We start from the raw sequence: 20880 nt of genomic DNA on the forward strand, positions 1-20880 counted from the left end.
GGTCTTTGTAAGGCTTGGGCCAACTCTCACCCTCTGTAAAACAAGGGAGCGTGGCTAGCTCTCAGGGAAAAGGGAGAGGGAAAAGCTAACCTCAAATGCTCAGCAACTGGTTCAAGGCGCCCCAGTGGAGATAACCAGTTCTTGTCCTAGGCTGGTACCCCATCTCCGAGCAGCATATTGTCTAATTACAGTTCACCATGAAGTTGTAAGTGATAGTTTAACCAAGAATGCCGTTTTGCCTTGTAATTCTCCATGCACTCTCTTTTACTTTTATTTTTTTAAAGATTTTATATATTTGACAGACAGAGATCACAAGTAGGCAGAGAGACAGGCAGAGACAGAGAGAGGAGGAAGCAGGCTCCTCGCTGAACGGAGAGCCTGATGCGGGGCTCAATCCCAGCACCCTGGGATCATGACCTGAGCCGAAGGCAGAGGCTTTAACCCACTGAGCCACCCAGGTGCCCCATGCACTCTGTTTTAAAGGAGCACTAGGTGGCAGATGAAAATTAAAAAAAAAAAAAAAAAAAAGCTTTCCCAGGCCAACAGAAACGAGATTATCATTCCTGTGTTGTGATGGGCAATACCTATTGCCCTGTGGCCTGGGCTTGGAAGCTGTAGGTGAGCTAGGGTCTGCTAGGCTGGGTTGCCAGGGGACCCAAGACACCAGGAAGTATGAATATCTTGAAAGACCCCAAATCACAAAATAGAGATTATTGAACCCTTTTGTTTGTTCAACAACTATTCATGGTCCTTACGCAGAGCAGGCCAGTGCTGGGACCCAACATAATGAAACTCTTCAGTACAGCTCAGGGTGATGGGAGAGACGGACTTAATTTACAAGAGGTGACAAGTTCTAGAAAAGAGGGAAGAAGCTTAGAAGGTTGGAGAAGCCCAAGGAGGGACACCAACCACAGAGAGGCAGGAAAGGGTGATGAAAAAAAAAAAAAAAAAAGACCCTGAGTAGTGATTTCAAAGTTTATATAGACGATGGGTAGCACTGTTAAGTCAGTTGTAGGGAAGAAACTTCTAGGCTAAGGAAACAGCACAGGCACTGTTGTGAAACTAAGAAAGCAAGCCGTATCTAGAAATGAAGTGATTTGGTGTTCTTACAGCACAGAGAGTATGAAAGAGAAAGTGGGACTTTGATAGTAGTGAGGGCAGAGAAATGTGCATGGGGCATCAGGTAGGACCTCTTAAACCATACTCAAATTTGGACTGCATGTAGTCAGCAGGGTGGAATTAAATAATGTTCATAATCGGTGGCTCAGTGGGTTAAGCCTCTGCCTTTCGCTCAGGTCATGATCCCAGGGTCTTGGGGTGGAGACTTGCATCCGGCTCTCTGCTCAGTGGGGAGCCTGCTTCCCCCTCTCTCTCTGCCTGCCTCTCTGCCTACTTGTGATCTCTCTCTGTGTCAAATAAATAAATAAAATCTTAAAAAAAAAAAAGAATGTTCATAATCAATGTGGTCTTTGAAGTCACCTAGATTAATCCTCATCCCCAACATAAGAATCTACTCCACTTATCCACACAAGTTTGTGGAGCGCCAGACCTGTGCCAGGTTGTGAGCTGGAATGGAGATGAGGAATATTCATTCAGTAGTGAGCTTCTCATGGGGAAGAGACAAGTAACCAGGCGATTGTAAAAGCAAGTGAAAAGTCAGACAAACTGGAAGTCTAGTAAAATATGGAAAATTCCAGAAACTGACTCATGACTGAATGTAAGGCAAAAGGGCATCAGGTCAGTGGTAGGCAGAATTCTAAAATGGTTCCCAAGATTCCTACTCCACGGTATACATGGCTGTATAATCCTTTGAGTGGCGGAACTCGTGAATATGATGTTTGCTCTTGTGATGTTACAAGGCAAAGGTAAAGGGATTATGCAGACATAACGAATCTCAGCTTTTATCAGTTGACTCTGAAGTAATCAGAAGGGAAATCAGCCTGGGTGGACTTAAATAGGGGAAGTCCTTTAAAAGAAGGTGCAAGCCTTGCCTGCAAGAAGAATTCAAAACAAAAGACATTCTCCTGTTCACCTGTGAGAAGTCAAGTTTCATGTTGCGAGAGGGCTACACAGTAGCGTCTGTGGAGCAGCCTCCAGGTGTGGAGGGCCTCAGTCCTACACCACAAGGAACTGAATGTGGCCAACAGCAAGCTTTAAGAGAAGTCTGACCATCAGTTGACAATGATGAGAGTCTTAGTTGACAGCTTGATTTTAGACTAGTAAGACCCAGGCCAAAGAACCCAGCTCATCTACACTTTGATGTCTGAGCTGGGGAAGGATAAATTTGTGATACTATGTTACACAGCAGGTGACTGAAAAACCACACACACCCAAACAAGCTCAGGCAAAAAGCTTTATTGGCTCACGTAACTGCAAAGTTCTAGCCCTTCTGCATCCTCTCCCATCTCTCAGCTGCCCACCTCTTCCCATTGACTGTGCTCACCAATAGGTCTTGGGTCATAACCAGTCTCTGGCAGTGCCCCATCTGAAGTAGTTTCTACATCTGACTCCATGAAATATAGCTGAATTGTCTTTGTCCTGGCATTTCCTTGACATGTCCCACTAGTTCTGACCATCACCGGTCTCAGCCTGAACCAGTCATTGTGGCCACTATGTGCTTCTTGATTTGGCCTGAGTCTCATGCTCCACTATTGAGCCAGGGGCGGAACCCTTTACAAAACCTGGGCTGAGAGTGAGAAAGAGGTGGAGAGCCCAATTTTAGTGATTCCTCTAGGATTCCCAACATACCTCGTTAACAACTTTGCCTTCAAAGAACATCCTGCTTCATTTACAGCAATAAAGACTTTGTAATACTGGATTCCCATTTCCTCTCTTCCGTTCTTCATGTTGTTGTCATACAGTTCATTACACTTTTTTTTAAAAAAAGATTTTATTTATTTATTTGACAGACATAGATCACAAGTAGGCAGAGAGGCAGGCAGAGAGAGAGGAGGAAGCAGGCACCCTGCTGAGCAGAGAGCTGGATGCCGGGCTCTATACCAGGACCCTGGGATCATGACCTGAGCTGAAGGAAGAGGCTTTACCCCACTGAGCCACCCAGGGGCCCCTTCATTAGTTTTTTAAATCTCTTCCTTCCTAAATCCCTTCTCTTCCCCTTCTCGCACCCCATCCCCACCCTGCACTGTAGAGAACCACTTAACTACATTCTGTCACTAGAGATTAATTTGCATTTTCTAGAATTTTATATGGATGGACTCAAACAGTACGTAGTCTTCTTTCACTCAGCATAACTTTTAAAATTAATCCACATCAATGCATGTACAAGTGTATTCCTTTTATTACTCAGTATTTTATTTTACAGATATACCACCATACATGTATACATATTTTTTATTTTTACATATGCTATAAATACACAATCTAAAGGATGGCTCATGAGCCAATGGCTTTAACAATTTTAAATGATTAGGGGGAAAAAGGCCAAAAGACTAACTTGTGGCACATAAAAATTATGTGAAATTTAAATCTCAGGAGTCCATAAGTTTTACTGAAACACAGCCATACTGATACACCTATTGCCTAAGACTGATTTCGTGCCACAGCAGTAAAGTGCTTACAGAAGAGATCATAGGACATGCAAAACTTATTTACCTGCTCCTTTACAGGTTTGCTGACCTCTGTAAACTTATTTTAAAGCAACTAAATTTTAAAGTTTACTTCCATTTATTCCATTTCCAACACTCTTAATTTCGTTGCAGATCCATGCTTCTGTCTGGTTTCACATTCCTTCTGCCTAAAGAACTTCCTTTAATATTTCTTGTTGAAATAGGTCTTCTGGCATTGTATTACCTCAGATTTTTAGTAAGATTTTATTTCTCCTTCTTCATTTTCAAAGATTTTCACTCTGGGTTGACAGGTTTTCTTTCAGCGCTGGTCACTCCACTGTCTTCTGTCATTTGGTAATTTTTTGCTTCCTCTGTAAGTCATAGGTCATTTTTTTCTCTGGGATGGTCTTTAAGATTCTCTTTAATATTTTGCTTTTATTGTTTTAGCATTTCTGACATGCCTAGTGTGGGTATACATTTATTTTGTTTGGTGTTCTTTCAACATCTTGGATCTATGGCTTAATGTCAGTCCTTATTTTTGGAAAATTCCCAATCTTTATTTCTTTGCTTGTGTGATTTCATTTGGCCTCTTGTGTTCCAACAGCTCACTGCAAGAAGAGTATATCCTGGGCAGCTGCTCCAACTTCAGCATCGGTCCCAGAAGGAACCACAGGGAACAAATCAGAGTCCAATCAACACGGGAACCCAGCCCCACCTCAACCCAAAGCAGAGCTGTTTGACTGAATCTCGTCTAGACAGCTGAACTACAGTTACAGTTGATCTAGAGATCTGTGTGAGGCAGAAGTGCTTTTGGTGAAAGGACCAGAGAGCCAGAGAGAGAAAGAAAAAATTTATAATGACTGCTAGAGACCTGGACGGAGATTCTTGGCATCACAGCTTATGGAAAGGCAGTCCAGGAAGCAGAACTGAGCCAGGAGACATGGGTTCGGATCCCAGGTGCAGGCCCTGGCTAGGCCTCTTCCCTAACCAGCTCTAGCAGCCCTTCCTCTGGGAAAGCTTCCTTGACCATTCTCTCTGCCCCAAGAGCTTATTAGGATTCCTTTCTGCAGACTGAGTTTTTGTGACATTTATCCCGTCCCCCAAGATTATTCATTTATTTGAGAGAGAATGAGAAAGCAGAAGCAAGGGGAGCAGCAGAGGGAGCAGGAGGAGCAGGATCCCCACTGAGCAGGGAGCCCAACATGGGGGATCGATCCCAGGACCCTGGGATTATGACCTGAGCTGAAGGCAGATGCCTTAACTGAGCCACCCAGGTGCCCCTGTGACATTAATCTCAAACTTACCTCCCAGAGGCAACTATAGTTAATATGTTGTTTTCATCCAGCCTTTTTTTTCTTGGAGGCAGCCTATTTCAGTTTCTACTGTGAAAGTTCCTGAGGCTATCTCCTATCTTCCTGGGGGCATTCAACCCCTAGGCCCTAGCCTCTGTGGCCCATCTGTACCCATACCCCATGTCTTGGGAGGGAGTCATTGGGACTTCAATATCCACTTACCTTCATATTGAATTCTTCTTTCTGCCACCTGGAAACTTCCATATCTTTCTTTGAAAACGGCTACTTATTTAAAGTAAATTGTTATTTTAGCCAGCATCCTCATGTATTTAGAGCAGGACGAAGATCACTGAGTTAGCTTTGTCTACCATGTTGACTGGCAATCTGATTTTTCCAGTATCTCTCTTTTTTTTAAAAGATTTTATTTATTTATTTGATAGAGAGTGAGAGAGAGAATGACAGGGGAGAAGGTCAGAGGGAGAAGCAGACTCCTCATGGAGCTGGGAGCCTGATGCGGGAATCGATCCCGGGATTCCAGGATCATGACCTGAGCTGAAGGCAGTTGCTTAACCAACTGAGCCACCCAGGTGCCCCTCCAGTATCTCTTTTTAAAAAGTTTCTCATATACATAGTTTTGTTTCCCATTTTTCTATTTGACGAGAACACATTTCCGCTTGGGGTTATGTCTTATCTCTACCAGTCTCCATTGTTTAGCACAGGGCTGGGTTCATAAACACCAAATAATGTTTGCTGAAGGGCATCTGATATAAACAAACTCTGGAAAGACTGGTCAATAAGGTGAGTGTGTAAGGAATCCTGAGAGGGAGGGATGTGATTTGGTGAGCAGAAGAAGGTATGCATGTGTGGAGAGCTGTGGGTATGTAAGCTTCTTCATAGGAAATTCACTGTGGAGTTCCCAGAACTGTTCACACAGAAAAAAGCAATGTCCTCCGTCTTCCTTTCTAGGTAAGTCTACAAATGTTTATCTATAGCTGAGACTGACTCACAGGGTGCGATCAGGAAACCACTTACCAGCTGCTGCTGCTTTTCCTTTTTCCTCATTAGAGAAGGCAAGAAAACTCTGTCAAAGCAGGTGATGTAAGAATGAAGCTGACTCAGAAATACACAATCCCCTCAGGAACTTCTCCAAGAAAAGGATTGGCCATTTTATTAGCTCCCATCTGGAGGCATTACACTGAGACCACCAAGAATCCTGGTGATTATGGCCACAGGGAGGCAAATCTGCAGTGTAATTTGGTACACTGCAAGAATATTTAGTTTTCAGTAGATGAGTTAAAAATTCAAAGGAGACAGTGATAACAATCTTAGAGGGAATGAGTGAGATGGGGTGGGAACAGACAAGGCAATGCTGGCCTTCATGCAAATTAGAAACGACTTACATCACTGAAAATCGGTCACATTTAATGGATGGGTTTTTTTTTTCTTAAAGATGACATTTTACCACCATCTACTGTGAGATTGTAGGAATGAATGCACCAACCTGTGGGATCCCTATACTTGTGAGATCCTCTTTCTGTATATGAATCTGCACAACTGTACAATGGAAACGAGCACTTAGTCCAACTGTAGTGTGTGCCAGGCACTTTCCAAACACTGATCATCAAATGTGAACCACCACCCTATGAAACAGGTATTTAGACCCCAATTCTACAGGTGAAGAAAGTATTACAATATCTGGGGCAGGGAGGAAGAGAAGAGGATATGATCAGGAAATAAAGGGCAAAGTGGGCTTCATCTGAATTTATCACAATAAATCACTTGTGAAGATTCTGAGAGGTTAAGTAACTGACCCTAAACCACACACCCAGACAGAACTCTGCTTAGAACCAGTACATCTGCAGTTCTACTGGGTTACTTCTCTGAAGTGGTACAATTTAGCACAGAATCATAGTAAGATACAAAATCTACAAAGTACCTGAATACATTAAGACTGACTCCAGAACCAGACTACCTTGTGACATCCTCTACACATCTGTTTCACTTGGAGAATAGTCTGAATTTCATATCATATACAAGTGGTGGAAATCAGGGCTGTTAGCATCTAAGTCTACTAAATTGGTCAAAATCATTGCTTAGTCTTCAGCAACTTTTATTTCACCAAGGGCTCATTAAGTAAACATTTTCTTGTTAATTAAGTCTGACCCATGGCTTATAATTATAGCTGCAAACTTAAGGGCAGGAGTCTTCTGATCTTGAGATGCTCTTCGTGCAATAATACTTCCATTACTTACTGTGTGTGTAGCAGGGTGGGAAGGTGGAAGTTGGAGTGGAAGATGGTATCACCACTGACTGAGCATCTGCTCTAAGCCTGGTATGGTGCTAAGCATTTTCCATGTGCTACTCTATTCAATCCTCTTCAATCCTGAGGGACATTGGTGCACTTTTCAAAGGAAAAAAAAAAGGTTTTATGAGGATGCACAGATTAGTAAGATACAGAACATCAGCAGGGAGCTCACCTGTGGGTGGGGAAAGACAGTAATACAATAAAAGTTCAGGTGTTACAAGACAGGGGAAAGGCGGTAGTGATGGCTGTGGGGGGAAGCAGGCTGAGGGGACTTGAGATAGGGTATCTGCTCGGATCAAATTTTTTAGACCTGTTTTCTGAGGAGGGAATCACGGACTACTTTACTTCAAAACCTTTCAGTTAACTTTTTCCTCAAGTAGGAAAGGCCCTGGGGTAAGACAGCCTCTCTAACAAGCACGTCCCATGAGGACAATCAGCCATAATCCCTAGAGGTGAGGCACAAGGGAGGAGATTACCAGCTGGGGGTAGTCAAGGACTGATGGCTGAGCAAATACTCAACCCAACCCTAATCTTGGGAGAGAATCTGCTGATGGGAATCTATAGGCAGTGGTGAAAAACTAGATTTTTCAAGAGATGTTCAAATGGTCAGTTCTAATTATAAGCACACTTGACAACAGGTGAGGCAAGACAGAATTTAAAGACTGAGAGGAAATTAAAATTCCCCAACCTGCCAACCAATCTCCAATTTTCTTGACTATTTTAGGACTATGGTAATTAGCCATACTCTGAAGACAATTTTACAAAATAGATTCCTCTGTCTCTAACAGGCCCACTCGAGCAATTTAGTCTTCCTGTCTCATGTATAAAATGGAAGTAAAATTAAAGTTCATGAAAGTTAGGCATTTCTGATACAAGATATTACACAATAGTTCCTCTTACCTGAACCACATTTGAACTCCCAATATTAATAACAAGCAGATGTCCTAAAATAGTATGCAATGAACATTTAAAGGAAACTAGAAGTTTGAGATAATAGCATCTCTTGATTTCAATTTTTAAAAATTGTAGTTAAATGAGAAGATCAAATGGCAATTCAAGTATATAATCTTGGAGAATTTACTTGTTTGGCACTGATGAGCAAGTGAACTTTTTCACTTCTTTTACCAGCCCTTTGAACAGTTTCTGTTTAAGCTGCCAAATATGTTCCTATAAGCTCTCCAGAACATCTTCAAGTCAGGCCTCTGCAAGTTGCCTCCAGGGGTTAGGTATCTCCAAGGCTGACCTTCCACAGGGCTTGCTACCATTTATTCAACAACGATCTTTTCTGCTATTGAACAAAGCTGTCTCCGTGGACCTCTTCATGTAAGCACCACTCAAACTTTCTAAAATCAGTGTTAGAGCTGAACAGCAACTGAAAAGACACCTCACCCAACCACACCCTGACCGAGCACAAAGAGGACAAGGAAGTCCAGAGGAAGGATCGTACTGTGAATCACTTGCAAAGTCCAGGCCCAGAACCAATCCTCCATACCAGGGGGCCTGGGGAATCAGGGTTATCAACAGCATAGCAGGTGCCTGATACTTGACATTTACTCTCAATTATTCAATCCCAAGAAAGCAGTGGCCCCATTTTATGGATGATGAAACAGATTCACAAGTTAAGTAACTTGCCAAGGAGCCAAGTAAGTGACAAGGCAGGAATGAAACCAATCCTGTTTAGCAACAACACGATGCTTTCTTCACTGACTCTTGAGGTCAAAAACTTCCACTTCAGTGCTCCTCAACCAATCTGAATCCATCCCACGTCACATCTCCATCAACCCAGTATTAAATTCAGAGCACATGAGAACTAAGCCATCTATCACACACGGTGTCGGTTGGAGAAGCGTACTGCTCAGGCTGCAGGGACATTTCATTTGTTTAAATGTTTTTATTTAAAAAAAAATTAAAGACCTTCATGGCACAACTTCTTCCCAGCACAGTTATGTTTTATGTTATACCAATTACAATACAATTACAACCAATAAGTCAAGGGGGCGAAGGGAAACTTCTGACTTCAAACTTAAAAAAAAAAGGGGGGGACCACTTCAAACAAAATTAAAAAATACTTAAAAAACCTTTCAGAGTAATTGCCAACACAACTGTCTTATATTGGCATTCCATTTCCTGCCATCTCATCAACGCAGACACAGGTAGTGCTGAGAAATAAAGTGTCCCAATACAAGGTATACAGATGAGGTAATTTACAACAACACAGAAGTTGTTACTCTGTAAACCCTTGCCCCCCACCCACCCGCCCAACTGGGTCTTCTTTTTTTCATGCTTCTGCAGTGACTCCTTAAGTAGCATTTTAAAAACTTCTATTTATTTTAAAAGGCTCTCAGGTGGCATTTCAGAGTCCTCTGCATTCACTTTCCGTCTCCTGCAAGGTCTGATGCGTGTTTAGGAGGTTCAGCTGTCTGCAGCTCCCCACATCAGCCTCAGACACAACTAGATTCTCTGAGCTATAATGGTGGGATGTGAAGTCCCGATTTACAACCCTCCTCCCCACCTCGAAAGGAAGAATTCATTAGTCGTAAGTGTCCTGTTCAAATCACAATCCAGTGCAAACGTATCACAAACTGCAACTCTGGCACATCTGGTGCTTTTAGCTTCTGCACAAATTCAACATGGTAACCCCCACAGCATTCCAGGGCATAAAAGGGTTTCAAGAACAATAAATATCCACTGTTAAGTGGCCACAAGAAAGAAAATCACCCTGCCACACAGAATGTTTTCCCTATGGTTGAGAAGCATTATAAAAGGAGGCTTTAGCTTCCTCTAGAGTTTACCATTATATTCACGAAAGCCACCACCTTGATCAAGTTACTAGAGCCAAGATGGGTTATAAAGTTAGATAAGTTCATTAAATTCAACTCGTGAAACGATTACGCTTGTCTATGGCGCCCAGGCGAGAAAGGCTTATGATCTATAAAGGTAGGAGAAAAGGGAACTAAGACTTTAGGCCTTCAAATATGTTGGAAGAATTTTTCCTAGTTCCCACAAGCAGCTACTGTAATGAAAGAACAGGAGAAAATACAGAGCTGATGGTTTTGCTATTGTGCTTAAAAAACTAGGCTTCCTCAGTGAAGCACCTGATAAACTTAGGTGGTTGGATTACAGTGGAAAATCCACTTTACACACACACAAACACACAAAAACTGGCGACTTTTCCATCCCCAATCCCTGCACTGCTGAGACACAAAATGAGTTTTATGGCAAAGGATCCTTAATCCCCAGAGACGCTTTGGCTTGTGGTGCTTTTTTAAGGCCTCTCTGCCCTGCCCGGTACCATGGGTCAAATGAGGGGTGTATAAAAATGGGGGCCTTGGGAAGCCTCCACGGTACAGGGCTGCAGGCCCCTCAGATGTGAACGTGAGACACCCACCCAGCGAGACCTTTACACAGGGAACTTAAATCTAACCTTGATAAATAAAACCAAACGTTTATTTACACCAAAGAATTCCAACACTGGATCTTTCACATATGAAGGACAAAGTATTATATATATACACACAGCAAGGGGTGGCAGGGCTGTAACAAGAGAGTTCATAGTTTTCCCACAATTACAGGTCTACCATTTCAGGTTCACTGGAGATAGTGGCTCTGCTCCTACCTCTCAGATACATTTACAAGACTGAGGGGCAGGTCTTCTCACTGGATGGCATGTGAAGGAAGGGGAAAAAAGAAGAAAAGAAGGTAGAAAGCTTAAGATGAAACCTGGTGTGGCCACATCTTCCATTAGCTCTTAAAGAGTTGCTAGCATGAAACCTATACAGACAATGTTTTTCTTTTGTAAAAAGCAATAAGTTAAGCCCAGTAAGTAACTGAATTCAAAATGGCCAAGTCAAAGAAAACTGGAAAAGATTTTTCCTTCCCCTCCCACCAGCTACAGAGCACACGGGGAGATGAAAGAGAGAGGACCAAGGCAAGGAGCCCGGGAGGGAAGGTATTAACAGAACTGAAACTAAAAGCAGAAGTGAGTTGGATTTAGGGTTAGGTCAGTAAGACATGATTCATATTGAACAAAAGTTTTCAGGACCTGTCTGCACTTTGGGGAGATTTTCAGCATCTCAATGAAATAAAGACATATTTCCACTAAATTCACCAGGACAACCCCACTGAAGCACTTGGAGTAAAGTGAGGAAAAGTGACCAGCAGTACACTGCTCTCGTAGCTTGGCCTTAAGCTTGGGCTTCCTCCTTCCTTCCCACCTCCCTTGAAGAAGCTACATTTTTGTAATCTCTGGAGAAGAGCATGAGATATTAACCCCCCATAGTGTGGGATGGTGGGGGAGCAGTGGTGGACATGGAAAAATATCTCCACCCAAATGCAGCAGCCGGGATTGAGGCTGGTTCATCTTTGTTCTTTAGTGATGAGAAACTGAATTTGAAAGGAGGGAAAATTTTTGTCCGTGAAATATTCCACCTGCAGGTAATTTTTCAGGGAATCCCCTGAGTTATGAAAAGTTCGAGTTAAAAACAAAAAAGGAAAAAAAAAAGAAAAAAAAAGAAAATCAGCCTATTATAATTTTTTTTTTATGACTGAACTACTATAAATCCACAAGCAACGGTTCAGACACGGTGCTTCTGAAGTATTTCACCCCTCCCCGCCAGGCGCAAGCTGCATCAAGGAGAGCGCAGACTCCCCCACCTCTGCTTAGGCATCAGGAGACAGAAGGGGCTGTTACTGCTGAGCGCCAGCGGCAGCTGGAACAGGCATCCCAAGGGGGTTGGCAGCAGCAATCACTGGTGAGCCTGCCAGAGGTCCAAGGGGTGAAGGGGTTGGCACTGAAGAAATCCCTAAAAGAAAACAGCTAACCGTGAGCCAGATACTAACCACAGAAATCTCAGACACCAGTTTTACATAGTACCTATTTCAAAAGTGACACAACAGTTATTTTCTCTCTCTCTCTTTGTAATCTCTACACCCCAGGTTGGGCCCCATGGGGCTCAAACTTAAAACCCAAAGATCAAGAGTCACATACTCTTCTTGAGTGAGACAGCCATGCAACCCAGTAATTCTCTTTCTGAAGGCCTCTACTCACCCAGATTTCTACAAAGTAAAACTAATTTCAAATTAAAATTAATTTCTAATCAACTTCGAAGAAAAAAAAAAATCTTTTTTTTTTTTTTAAAAGAAATCCAGACTCAGAGAGTTTAAGAAGTCTGTACAAAGCACACAGTTAGAAAGTAGCAACCATGTTTGAATTAAAACTGATGCCTGTCTAGGCGTCTATCCAACCAAATTTTCTGCTCTGTAACCTTTGTTAATACAGTGGTCACTACCCACAGGTGGCTACTGAGAATATGCAATGTCGCATCAAGGAACCCTGCTTTAAATTTTATTCTATTTTAATTAATTTAAATAGTCACATATGGCTAGTCATGGCCCTACTGAACAGCACAAGGCTAGAGCCAAAGCTCATGTGTTCTTGTATCATGCTGCCTAGTTAGCTGGAAGCTTTCAAAATTACCAAAAGTCATTTTCAGTGAGGAAATGCTAAAATTGTGTTTTAGAATTTATTGCCATTTGGTTTCTTCTACTCATCTAATGACCAGAATTACCTATTAGACTGCCCTCTTCAATCAACCAGTTAATTTTCAAATTGTTATATATGTATTTTTAAAAATAGGTAATATATTCATATGGTACAAAATATCAAAGGTTCAGATGAGTATATAGTAAAAAATTTCTCTTGCCCTTTTGCTTGTATCCTTCCTGAAATATTTTATGTGTAAACATGAATATAATTGTGTAACACTGTGCATATAAAAGTCATATATAAGGAATGTGGTTATAGAGTTATCTATTGACTTGTCCACTCCTGGTCTTGGACATGGTTCTGCATTTTGCTCTTTTCATTTCACATTATTCTGGAGTTGGAGCTAAAAAAGAACATGAGATACTTACTCATTCTTTTCTCTGGCTATAGAGCTTTCCACTGAATGGATGTCCTAAAACTGATTTAACCAGTTCCTTACTGGGAGCTGTTTTCAATGCTTTGATATTATAAATAAGGCTACAATTAGCAGCCCTGGATATATATCATTTTGCCCATAGGTAAGATACCTAGAGGGTAAGTCCTAGAAGGTAGCTAGTTCTTAAAAAAACAAACAAAAAAACCCAACTGTGACAACAATTTTGTGAGGGTGTATCAGTAAATGTCCTCACTACCACAAGCACACCCACATGGATGTTGCCCACATGTATAATTCTTAGGGGATGAGCCTACAGTTTCTTTTACAAAATTGTGTATTCTGTACACTCACTCACTCTCAATTCATGATGACTCAACAATAGTAAAAATTAATTTCATACAAGCCTTTACAAATTTACTAGGCACATTATAGGCGCTCTGGAGAACCATTCTTAGACACATACATGCCTATGTATAAATCCCACCTTTATCCCCACCCCTAATTTCTTAATCTTGCTTGTGAGGATCATACAACCATGGTCATTCTAAACTACAAGATAAAAAGATCTCTTCTTACTCTCCATGGTTTGTTGGGGACTTTCAAGTCCCTCTGGGAGAAATTTTGGGACTCTGGCCTAGAAGAGACTGCGCATGCCCTCCCCAGTGTCCCTAAGTACACCGGGTGTCAAACACGCTGAAAGCTGGTGAGGCGACTGCACGGGGAGTGCTGCCAAGAAGAGAATCACTACGGAAAGGAGAAACGCCACAAGAAATCAGGCCACAAAGAGAGAGCAAAACTAAGAATAATTACTGACTTCTACTTTTGTCCCCCCAGGGAAGTTACCAGTGAACTGACCTGACATCATATTGGCGCTGCTGACAGGCGTACTGCCCCCCGGCATGCTAGACGAGCCCATTCGAGCCTGGTCCTTCACAACAGTATCTAGAAAAGACAAAACTGGTTAGGCTCTTCTATTCCAGAAGAATGTTAAGGTGGCAAGAGCTTTCACCATGAATTTAGACAAGTAATACAAAACAGGACTATCTTTCTTGTCAAACTGTGGTAAGGCCAACTCTTAAACCAAATGGGAGGAAGGTGTGGTAATTACCCACAGCAGAGCTAATTTAAAACAAAATGATTTTGTTAGGTTTTAATGAAACAATACAACCTAACCTGGCCAAGACAATAATATATTATCAGAGCGAATTGCTTTTATTGCAGTCCACAGCTCAGTTGGTCAAGCACGGTGCAAAACTGGCCAAAACTACAGGTTTTGTGCAGGTTGATGCTATGATCAGACTTCACGCTCCATTGCAATCGGCCTGTCAGTTTGCTTTAGGTCTAGAAGATTAGGTAAGATTGTAATCAATTTACTACAAAACCATCTCGCCACTCTCCAGGAAGCAACTCAACATTGAGGCTAATGTCACAGTGAGGATAGTGTGGGACTAAGTGGCATTTTCACCCAGGACAGCAGTTAGTTATGGTCACAGACCTAGGTTAAGGTGTTCATACAGTAGATGTTCAAGCCTCCTCGGTTTTCTCCAACGAATGAGTCCCAGACAAGGTCAGATAAAGGGTTGCTATGCTAATCCAACTACTCCAGACTCAAGAAGCATCACCCACACAGGAAGAAAAGCAGTTTACTCGGGAGTGATCATGTGGCAGGCACACTGTTAGAAAACTACAGTCCTCCGAACAATTCTGTAAGACAGCTGTCATCACTATCTCCATGTGGAGAAACCGAGGCTCACTAACTTGACAGCCAGCTAAGGGAAGCTGGGATTTCAATTCTGCTGGGCCCAGAGCTTTCTTCACAACACATATTCTCCCCTGCCTTGTAGAGTCGGCTAGGTGGGCCTGCACAATCTGTGGATTGGACAGTTGGACTCACAGAAATAGGGGTGCTCCATGGCCTCTCTTGCCGTGAGCCGTGACTGGTGATCATATCGCAGCAGCTTGTCCAAGAAATCCAAGGCCTCAGGGCTGACAAGGTGCTGGTTTTCACTGTGGACAAAGCGTTCCCATCGCTTACGGGAGTGTCTGTAGAACCAAACGGGGAATGAGAAATGGACCAATGGGGCACAGAAGCCCAACATTTTACTTCAACATATTCTTTAGTGGCTAGGAGCCCAGCCACTAGCAAAGAGCGATCAAAACTCAAGAGGGTAGGTCTTCTACCACTCTGCCACTAGGAAGACAACAAAACTGAATGGAGAGACTAGAAATAGCAATGTTGCAGAGAAGAGAAATCTGGATCCCCATGATTCTACAAAACATAATTCAGGTTACTATAGGATTAAGTGCTCCTGTGTTAGCAAAGAGGTCAGGTGCTGGGTTAATCAGATCTTTTCTACCCCCACACAAATTCCTGACATCTCTGCCGCTTGGCCAGCAAAAGGCTTTCTGTCAGGCAAATCGCCCAGTCAAGTGGTTAATGAATTTGTATTTTGTCTAGTTCCTACTGTCAGAGTAGACTGTCCGCAAATAAGTCTTGAAGAATGCATTTACTTTTCCTATTACTCTTAGGGTTTTGTCATTTGCTAAATCAAGAGATTTCGAGTTTTGACTCAACTGTAATCCTTCTCCTGAAACCTACAATTCATTCACTGACAGAATCTGCCAACCATACTCTCCACACTCAGAATGCTGGTAAAGTGAATCTGGAAAATGGACCATTCAGTTCAGTGCTTTTGCCACAAGCCAACCTATGCAACACCCTGCCTCACCAGACCACTGACACACTTGCAGTGTTGGCAAAGAGAATGTAACTATTTTGAGGATCCAAAGTACCTGTTCACATCCAAGTACTTAAGGCATAGAAGCACAGATTTTGTTTTATGACTTACCTGCCTAAGATATCGTTGAAACGTGGATCTAATTCAATGTTGTATTTGTCAATATAGTCATATAAGTCTTCCGTCCCCAGAACCTTGGCTATCCTCACCAACTAGGATCAAAAAGAGACAAAAACCCACACCCCAAACACATTACATGATTCAGTCAACCAGTAAGTGAATTAACAGAAAAGGGTCACTATGGCTGAAGTTATGAATGTGAACTCCTCACAATTTATTTAAGATTTCTGGGTGCCGAGGTGGCTCAGTTGGTTAAGCGTCTGCCTTTGGCTCAGGTCATGATCCCAGAGTCCTAGGATTGAGTTTTACATCAGGCTCTCCGCTTGGTGGGGAGTCTGCTTCTTCCTCTACCCCTCTCACCTGCTTGTGATCTCTCTCTCAAATAAATAAATAAAATCTTAAAAAAAAAAAAAAGTTTCTGTGCATGGCAGGAAGGGATTTCCATACAGAATTTCCTAATTATTATGCAATATGACGGTGTCAGGAAAAAGCAAATGGTCTTATAACCTGGTTCCTTCCCCTTGAAACGTCTCCCCGGTCAAACTTTATTTCCCGCCTTCACAACCCAATTGAAGATGTCACTTTTTTTAGGAATATCCTCTTGTACTCAGACCACTCACTCCCACTAACTGCCTTTTGTAATTGGTCTACTCTAACATTTACGACTGCAACTTATTTCCTGATATATTCTGTTCCCTTACTGGATAGACTATGAACTATTTGAGAGAAGGGACTATTTTTTTCTCCCTCCACCCCATATTCCTCAATTCTGCATGGTCCTAACAATAGTTACTGATTTTAACTGAATTCAGGTGCTATTCTTTGACCCATTTAAAATGGCCATTGTGCTCAAACAAGACAACAGTACCTTCCATAAGGTCCTAGAATCATTCCAGATTCTTTTGAATGAAATGGCCCCTTGAGAACAAGCATCAAAATCCAGGAGGTTCAGAGAACCCCCCTCAAAATCAATCAAGAATAGGTCCACACCCCGTCACCTAATAGTAAAATTTACAAGTCTTAGTGACAAAGAGAAGATCCTGAAAGCAGCCCGGGAAAAGAAGTCTGTAACATACAATGGTAAAAATATTAGACTGGCAGCAGACTTATCCACAGAGACCTGGCAGGCCAGAAAGAGCTGCCATGATATATTCAGAGTACTAAACGAGAAAAACATGCAGCCAAGAATACTATATCCAGCTAGGCTATCAATGAAAATAGAAGGAGAGATTAAAAGCTTCCAGGACAAACAAAAACTGAAAGAATTTGCAAATACCAAACCAGCTCTACAGGAAATATTGAAAGGGGTCCTCTAAGCAAAGAGAGACCCTAAAAGTAGTAGATCAGAAAGAAACAGAGACAATATACAAGAACAGTCACCTTACAGGCAATACAATGGCACTAAATTAATATCTCTCAATACTTACCCTGAATGTTAATGGGCTAAATGCCCCAATCAAAAGACACAGGGTATCAGAATGGATAAAAAAACAAAACCCATCTATATGTTGCCTACAAGAAACTCATCTTAAACCTGAAGACACCTCCAGATTTAAGGTGAGGGGGTGGAAAAGAATTTACCATGCTAATGGACATCAGAAAAAAGCAGGAGTGGCAATCCTTATATCAGATCAATTAGATTTTAAGCCAAAGACTATAATAAGAGATGAGGAAGGACACTATATCATACTCAAAGGAACTGTCCAACAAGAAGATCTAACAATTTTAAATATCTATGCCCCTAACGTGGGGGCAGCCAACTATATAAACCAATTAATAACAAAATCAAAGAAACACATCGACAATAATACAATAATAGTAGGGGACTTTAACACTCCCCTCACTGAAATGGACAGATCATCCAAGCAAAAGATCAACAAGGAAATCAAGGCCTTAAATGACACACTGGACCAGATGGACATCACAGATATATTCACAACATTTCATCCCAAAGCAACAGAATACACATTCTTCTCTAGTGCACATGGAACATTCTCCAGAATAGATCACATTCTCGGTCCTAAATCAGGTCTCAACTGTTATCAAAAGATTGGAATCATTCCCTGCATATTTTCAGACCATAATGCTCTGAAGCTAGAACTCAATCACAAGAGGAAATTTGGAAAGAACCCAAATACATGGAGACTAAACAGCATCCTTCTAAAGAATGAATGGGTCAACCAGGAAATTAAAGAAGAGTTGAAAAAATTCATGGAAACAAATGATAATGAAAACACAACGGTTCAAAATCTGTGGGACACGACAAAGGCAGTCCTGAGAGGAAAATATATAGCGGTACAAGCCTTTCTCAAGAAACAAGAAAGGTCTCAGGTACACAACCTAACCCTACACCTAAAAGAGCTAGAGAAAGAACAAGAAAGAAACCCTAAACCCAGCAGGAGAAGAGAAATCATAAAGATCAGAGCAGAAATCAATGAAATAGAAACCAAAAAAACAATAGAACAAATCAACAAAACTAGGAGCTGGTTCTTTGAAAGAATTAGTAAGATTGATAAACCCCTGGCCAGACTTATCAAAAAGAAAAGAGAAAGGACCCAAATAAATAAAATCATGAATGAAAGAGGAGAGATCACAACTAACACCAAAGAAATACAGACAATTATAAGAACATACTATGAGCAACTCTACGCCAACAAATTTGACAATCTGGAAGAAATGGATGCATTCCTACAGACATATAAACTACCACAACTGAACCAGGAAGAAATAGAAAGCCTGAACAGACCCATAACCAGTAAGGAGATTGAAACAGTCATCCAAAATCTCCAAATAAACAAAAGCCCAGGGCCAGATGGCTTCCCGGGGGAACTCTACCAAACATTTAAAGAAGAACTAATTCCTATTCTCCTGAAACTGTTCCAAAAAATAGAAATGGAAGGAAAACTTCCAAACTCATTTTATGAGGCCAGCATCACCTTGATCCCAAAACCAGACAAGGATCCCATCAAAAAAGAGAACTACAGACCAATATCCTTGATGAACACAGATGCAAAAATTCTCGCCAAAATACTAGCCAATAGGATTCAACAGTACATTAAAAGGATTATTCACCACGACCAAGTGGGATTTATTCCAGGGTTGCAAGGTTGGTTCAACATCCGCAAATCAATCAATGTGATACAACACATTAATAAAAGAAAGAACAAGAACCATATGATACTCTCCATAGATGCTGAAAAAGCATTTGACAAAGTACAGCATCCCTTCCTGATCAAAACTCTTCAAAGTGTAGGGATAGAGGGCACATACCTCAATATTATCAAAGCCATCTATGAAAAACCCACCGCAAATATCATTCTCAATGGAGAAAAACTGAAAGCTTTTCCGCTAAGGTCAGGAACACGGCAGGGATGTCCGTTATCACCACTGCTATTCAACATAGTACTAGAAGTCCTAGCCTCAGCAATCAGACAACAAAAGGAAATTAAAGGCATCCAAATCGGCAAAGAAGAAGTCAAACTATCACTCTTCGCAGATGATATGATACTATATGTGGAAAACCCAAAAGACTCCACTCCAAAACTGCTAGAACTTGTACAGGAATTCAGTAAAGTGTCAGGATATAAAATCAATGCACAGAAATCAGTTGCATTTTTCTACACCAACAACAAGACAGAAGAAAGAGAAATTAAGGAGTCAATCCCATTTACAATTGCACCCAAAACTATAAGATACCTAGGAATAAATCTAACCAAAGAGACTAAGAATCTATACACAGAAAACTATAAAGTACTCATGAAAGAAATTGAGGAAGACACAAAGAAATGGAAAAATGTTCCATGCTCCTGGATTGGAAGAATAAATATTGTGAAAATGTCTATGCTACCTAAAGCAATCTACACATTTAATGCAATTCCTATCAAAGTACCATCCATTTTTTTCAAAGAAATGGAACAAATAATCCTAAAATTTATATGGAACCAGAAAAGACCTCGAATAGCCAAAGCAATATTGAAAAAGAAAGCCAAAGTTGGTGGCATCACAATTCCGGACTTCAAGCTCTATTACAAAGCTGTCATCATCAAGACAGCATGGTACTGGCACAAAAACAGACACATAGATCAATGGAACAGAATAGAGAGCCCAGAAATAGACCCTCAACTCTATGGTCAACTCATCTTCGACAAAGCAGGAAAGAATATCCAATGGAAAAAAGACAGCCTCTTCAACAAATGGTGCTGGGAAAATTGGACAGCCACATGCAGAAAAATGAAATTGGACCATTTCCTTACACCACACACGAAAATAGACTCAAAATGGATGAAGGATCTCAATGTGAGAAAGGAATTCATCAAAATCCTTGAGGAGAACACAGGCAGCAACCTCTTCGACCTCAGCCGCAGCAACATCTTCCTAGGAACATCACCAAAGGCAAGGGAAGCGAGGGCAAAAATGAACTATTGGGATTTTATCAAGATCAAAAGCTTTTGCACAGCAAAGGAAACAGTTAACAAAACCAAAAGACAACTGACAGAATGGGAGAAGATATTTGCAAATGACATATCGGATAAAGGGCTAGTGTCCAAAATCTATAAAGAACTTAGCAAACTCAACACCCAAAGAACAAATAATCCAATCAAGAAATGGGCAGAGGACATGAACAGACATTTCTGCAAAGAAGACATTCAGATGGCCAACAGACACATGAAAAAGTGCTCCACATCACTCGGCATCAGGGAAATACAAATCAAAACCACAATGAGATACCACCTCACACCAGTCAGAATGGCTAAAATTAACAAGTCAGGAAATGACAGATGCTGGCGAGGATGCGGAGAGAGGGGAACCCTCCTACACTGTTGGTGGGAATGCAAGCTGGTGCAACCACTCTGGAAAACAGCATGGAGGGTCCTCAAAATGTTGAAAATAGAACTACCCTATGACCCAGCAATTGCACTGCTGGGTATTTACCCTAAA

At 41.5% G+C, this 20880-nt stretch overlaps 1 protein-coding gene across 3 annotated transcripts in view; it reads right to left on the reverse strand.

Moving 5' to 3' along the window:
* Positions 1-5464: 5464 nt before the first annotated feature.
* Positions 5465-20880, reverse strand: part of LOC111141414 (casein kinase 2 alpha 1) — a 64166-nt gene continuing 48750 nt past the window's right edge. The window contains exons 10-14 of one of the 3 annotated variants that reach the window (XM_022493943.1): positions 15934-16034; positions 14979-15127; positions 13940-14026; positions 11817-11965; positions 5465-7259 (exon numbers count right to left, since the gene is read on the reverse strand). In XM_022493943.1, the coding sequence (XP_022349651.1) occupies positions 11850-11965; positions 13940-14026; positions 14979-15127; positions 15934-16034 (453 nt within the window). In that variant the 3' untranslated portion in view covers positions 5465-7259; positions 11817-11849. Of the gene's footprint in view, positions 11966-13939; positions 14027-14978; positions 15128-15933; positions 16035-20880 lie in introns of all 3 variants that reach the window. The other 2 variants (XM_022493942.1, XM_022493944.1) reach the window with 2 other exon arrangements.

Source organism: Enhydra lutris, unplaced genomic scaffold (assembly GCF_002288905.1).
Source record: "Enhydra lutris kenyoni isolate GAN:26980312 unplaced genomic scaffold, ASM228890v2 scaffoldscaffold6, whole genome shotgun sequence".
Lineage (NCBI taxonomy): Eukaryota > Metazoa > Chordata > Mammalia > Carnivora > Mustelidae > Enhydra > Enhydra lutris.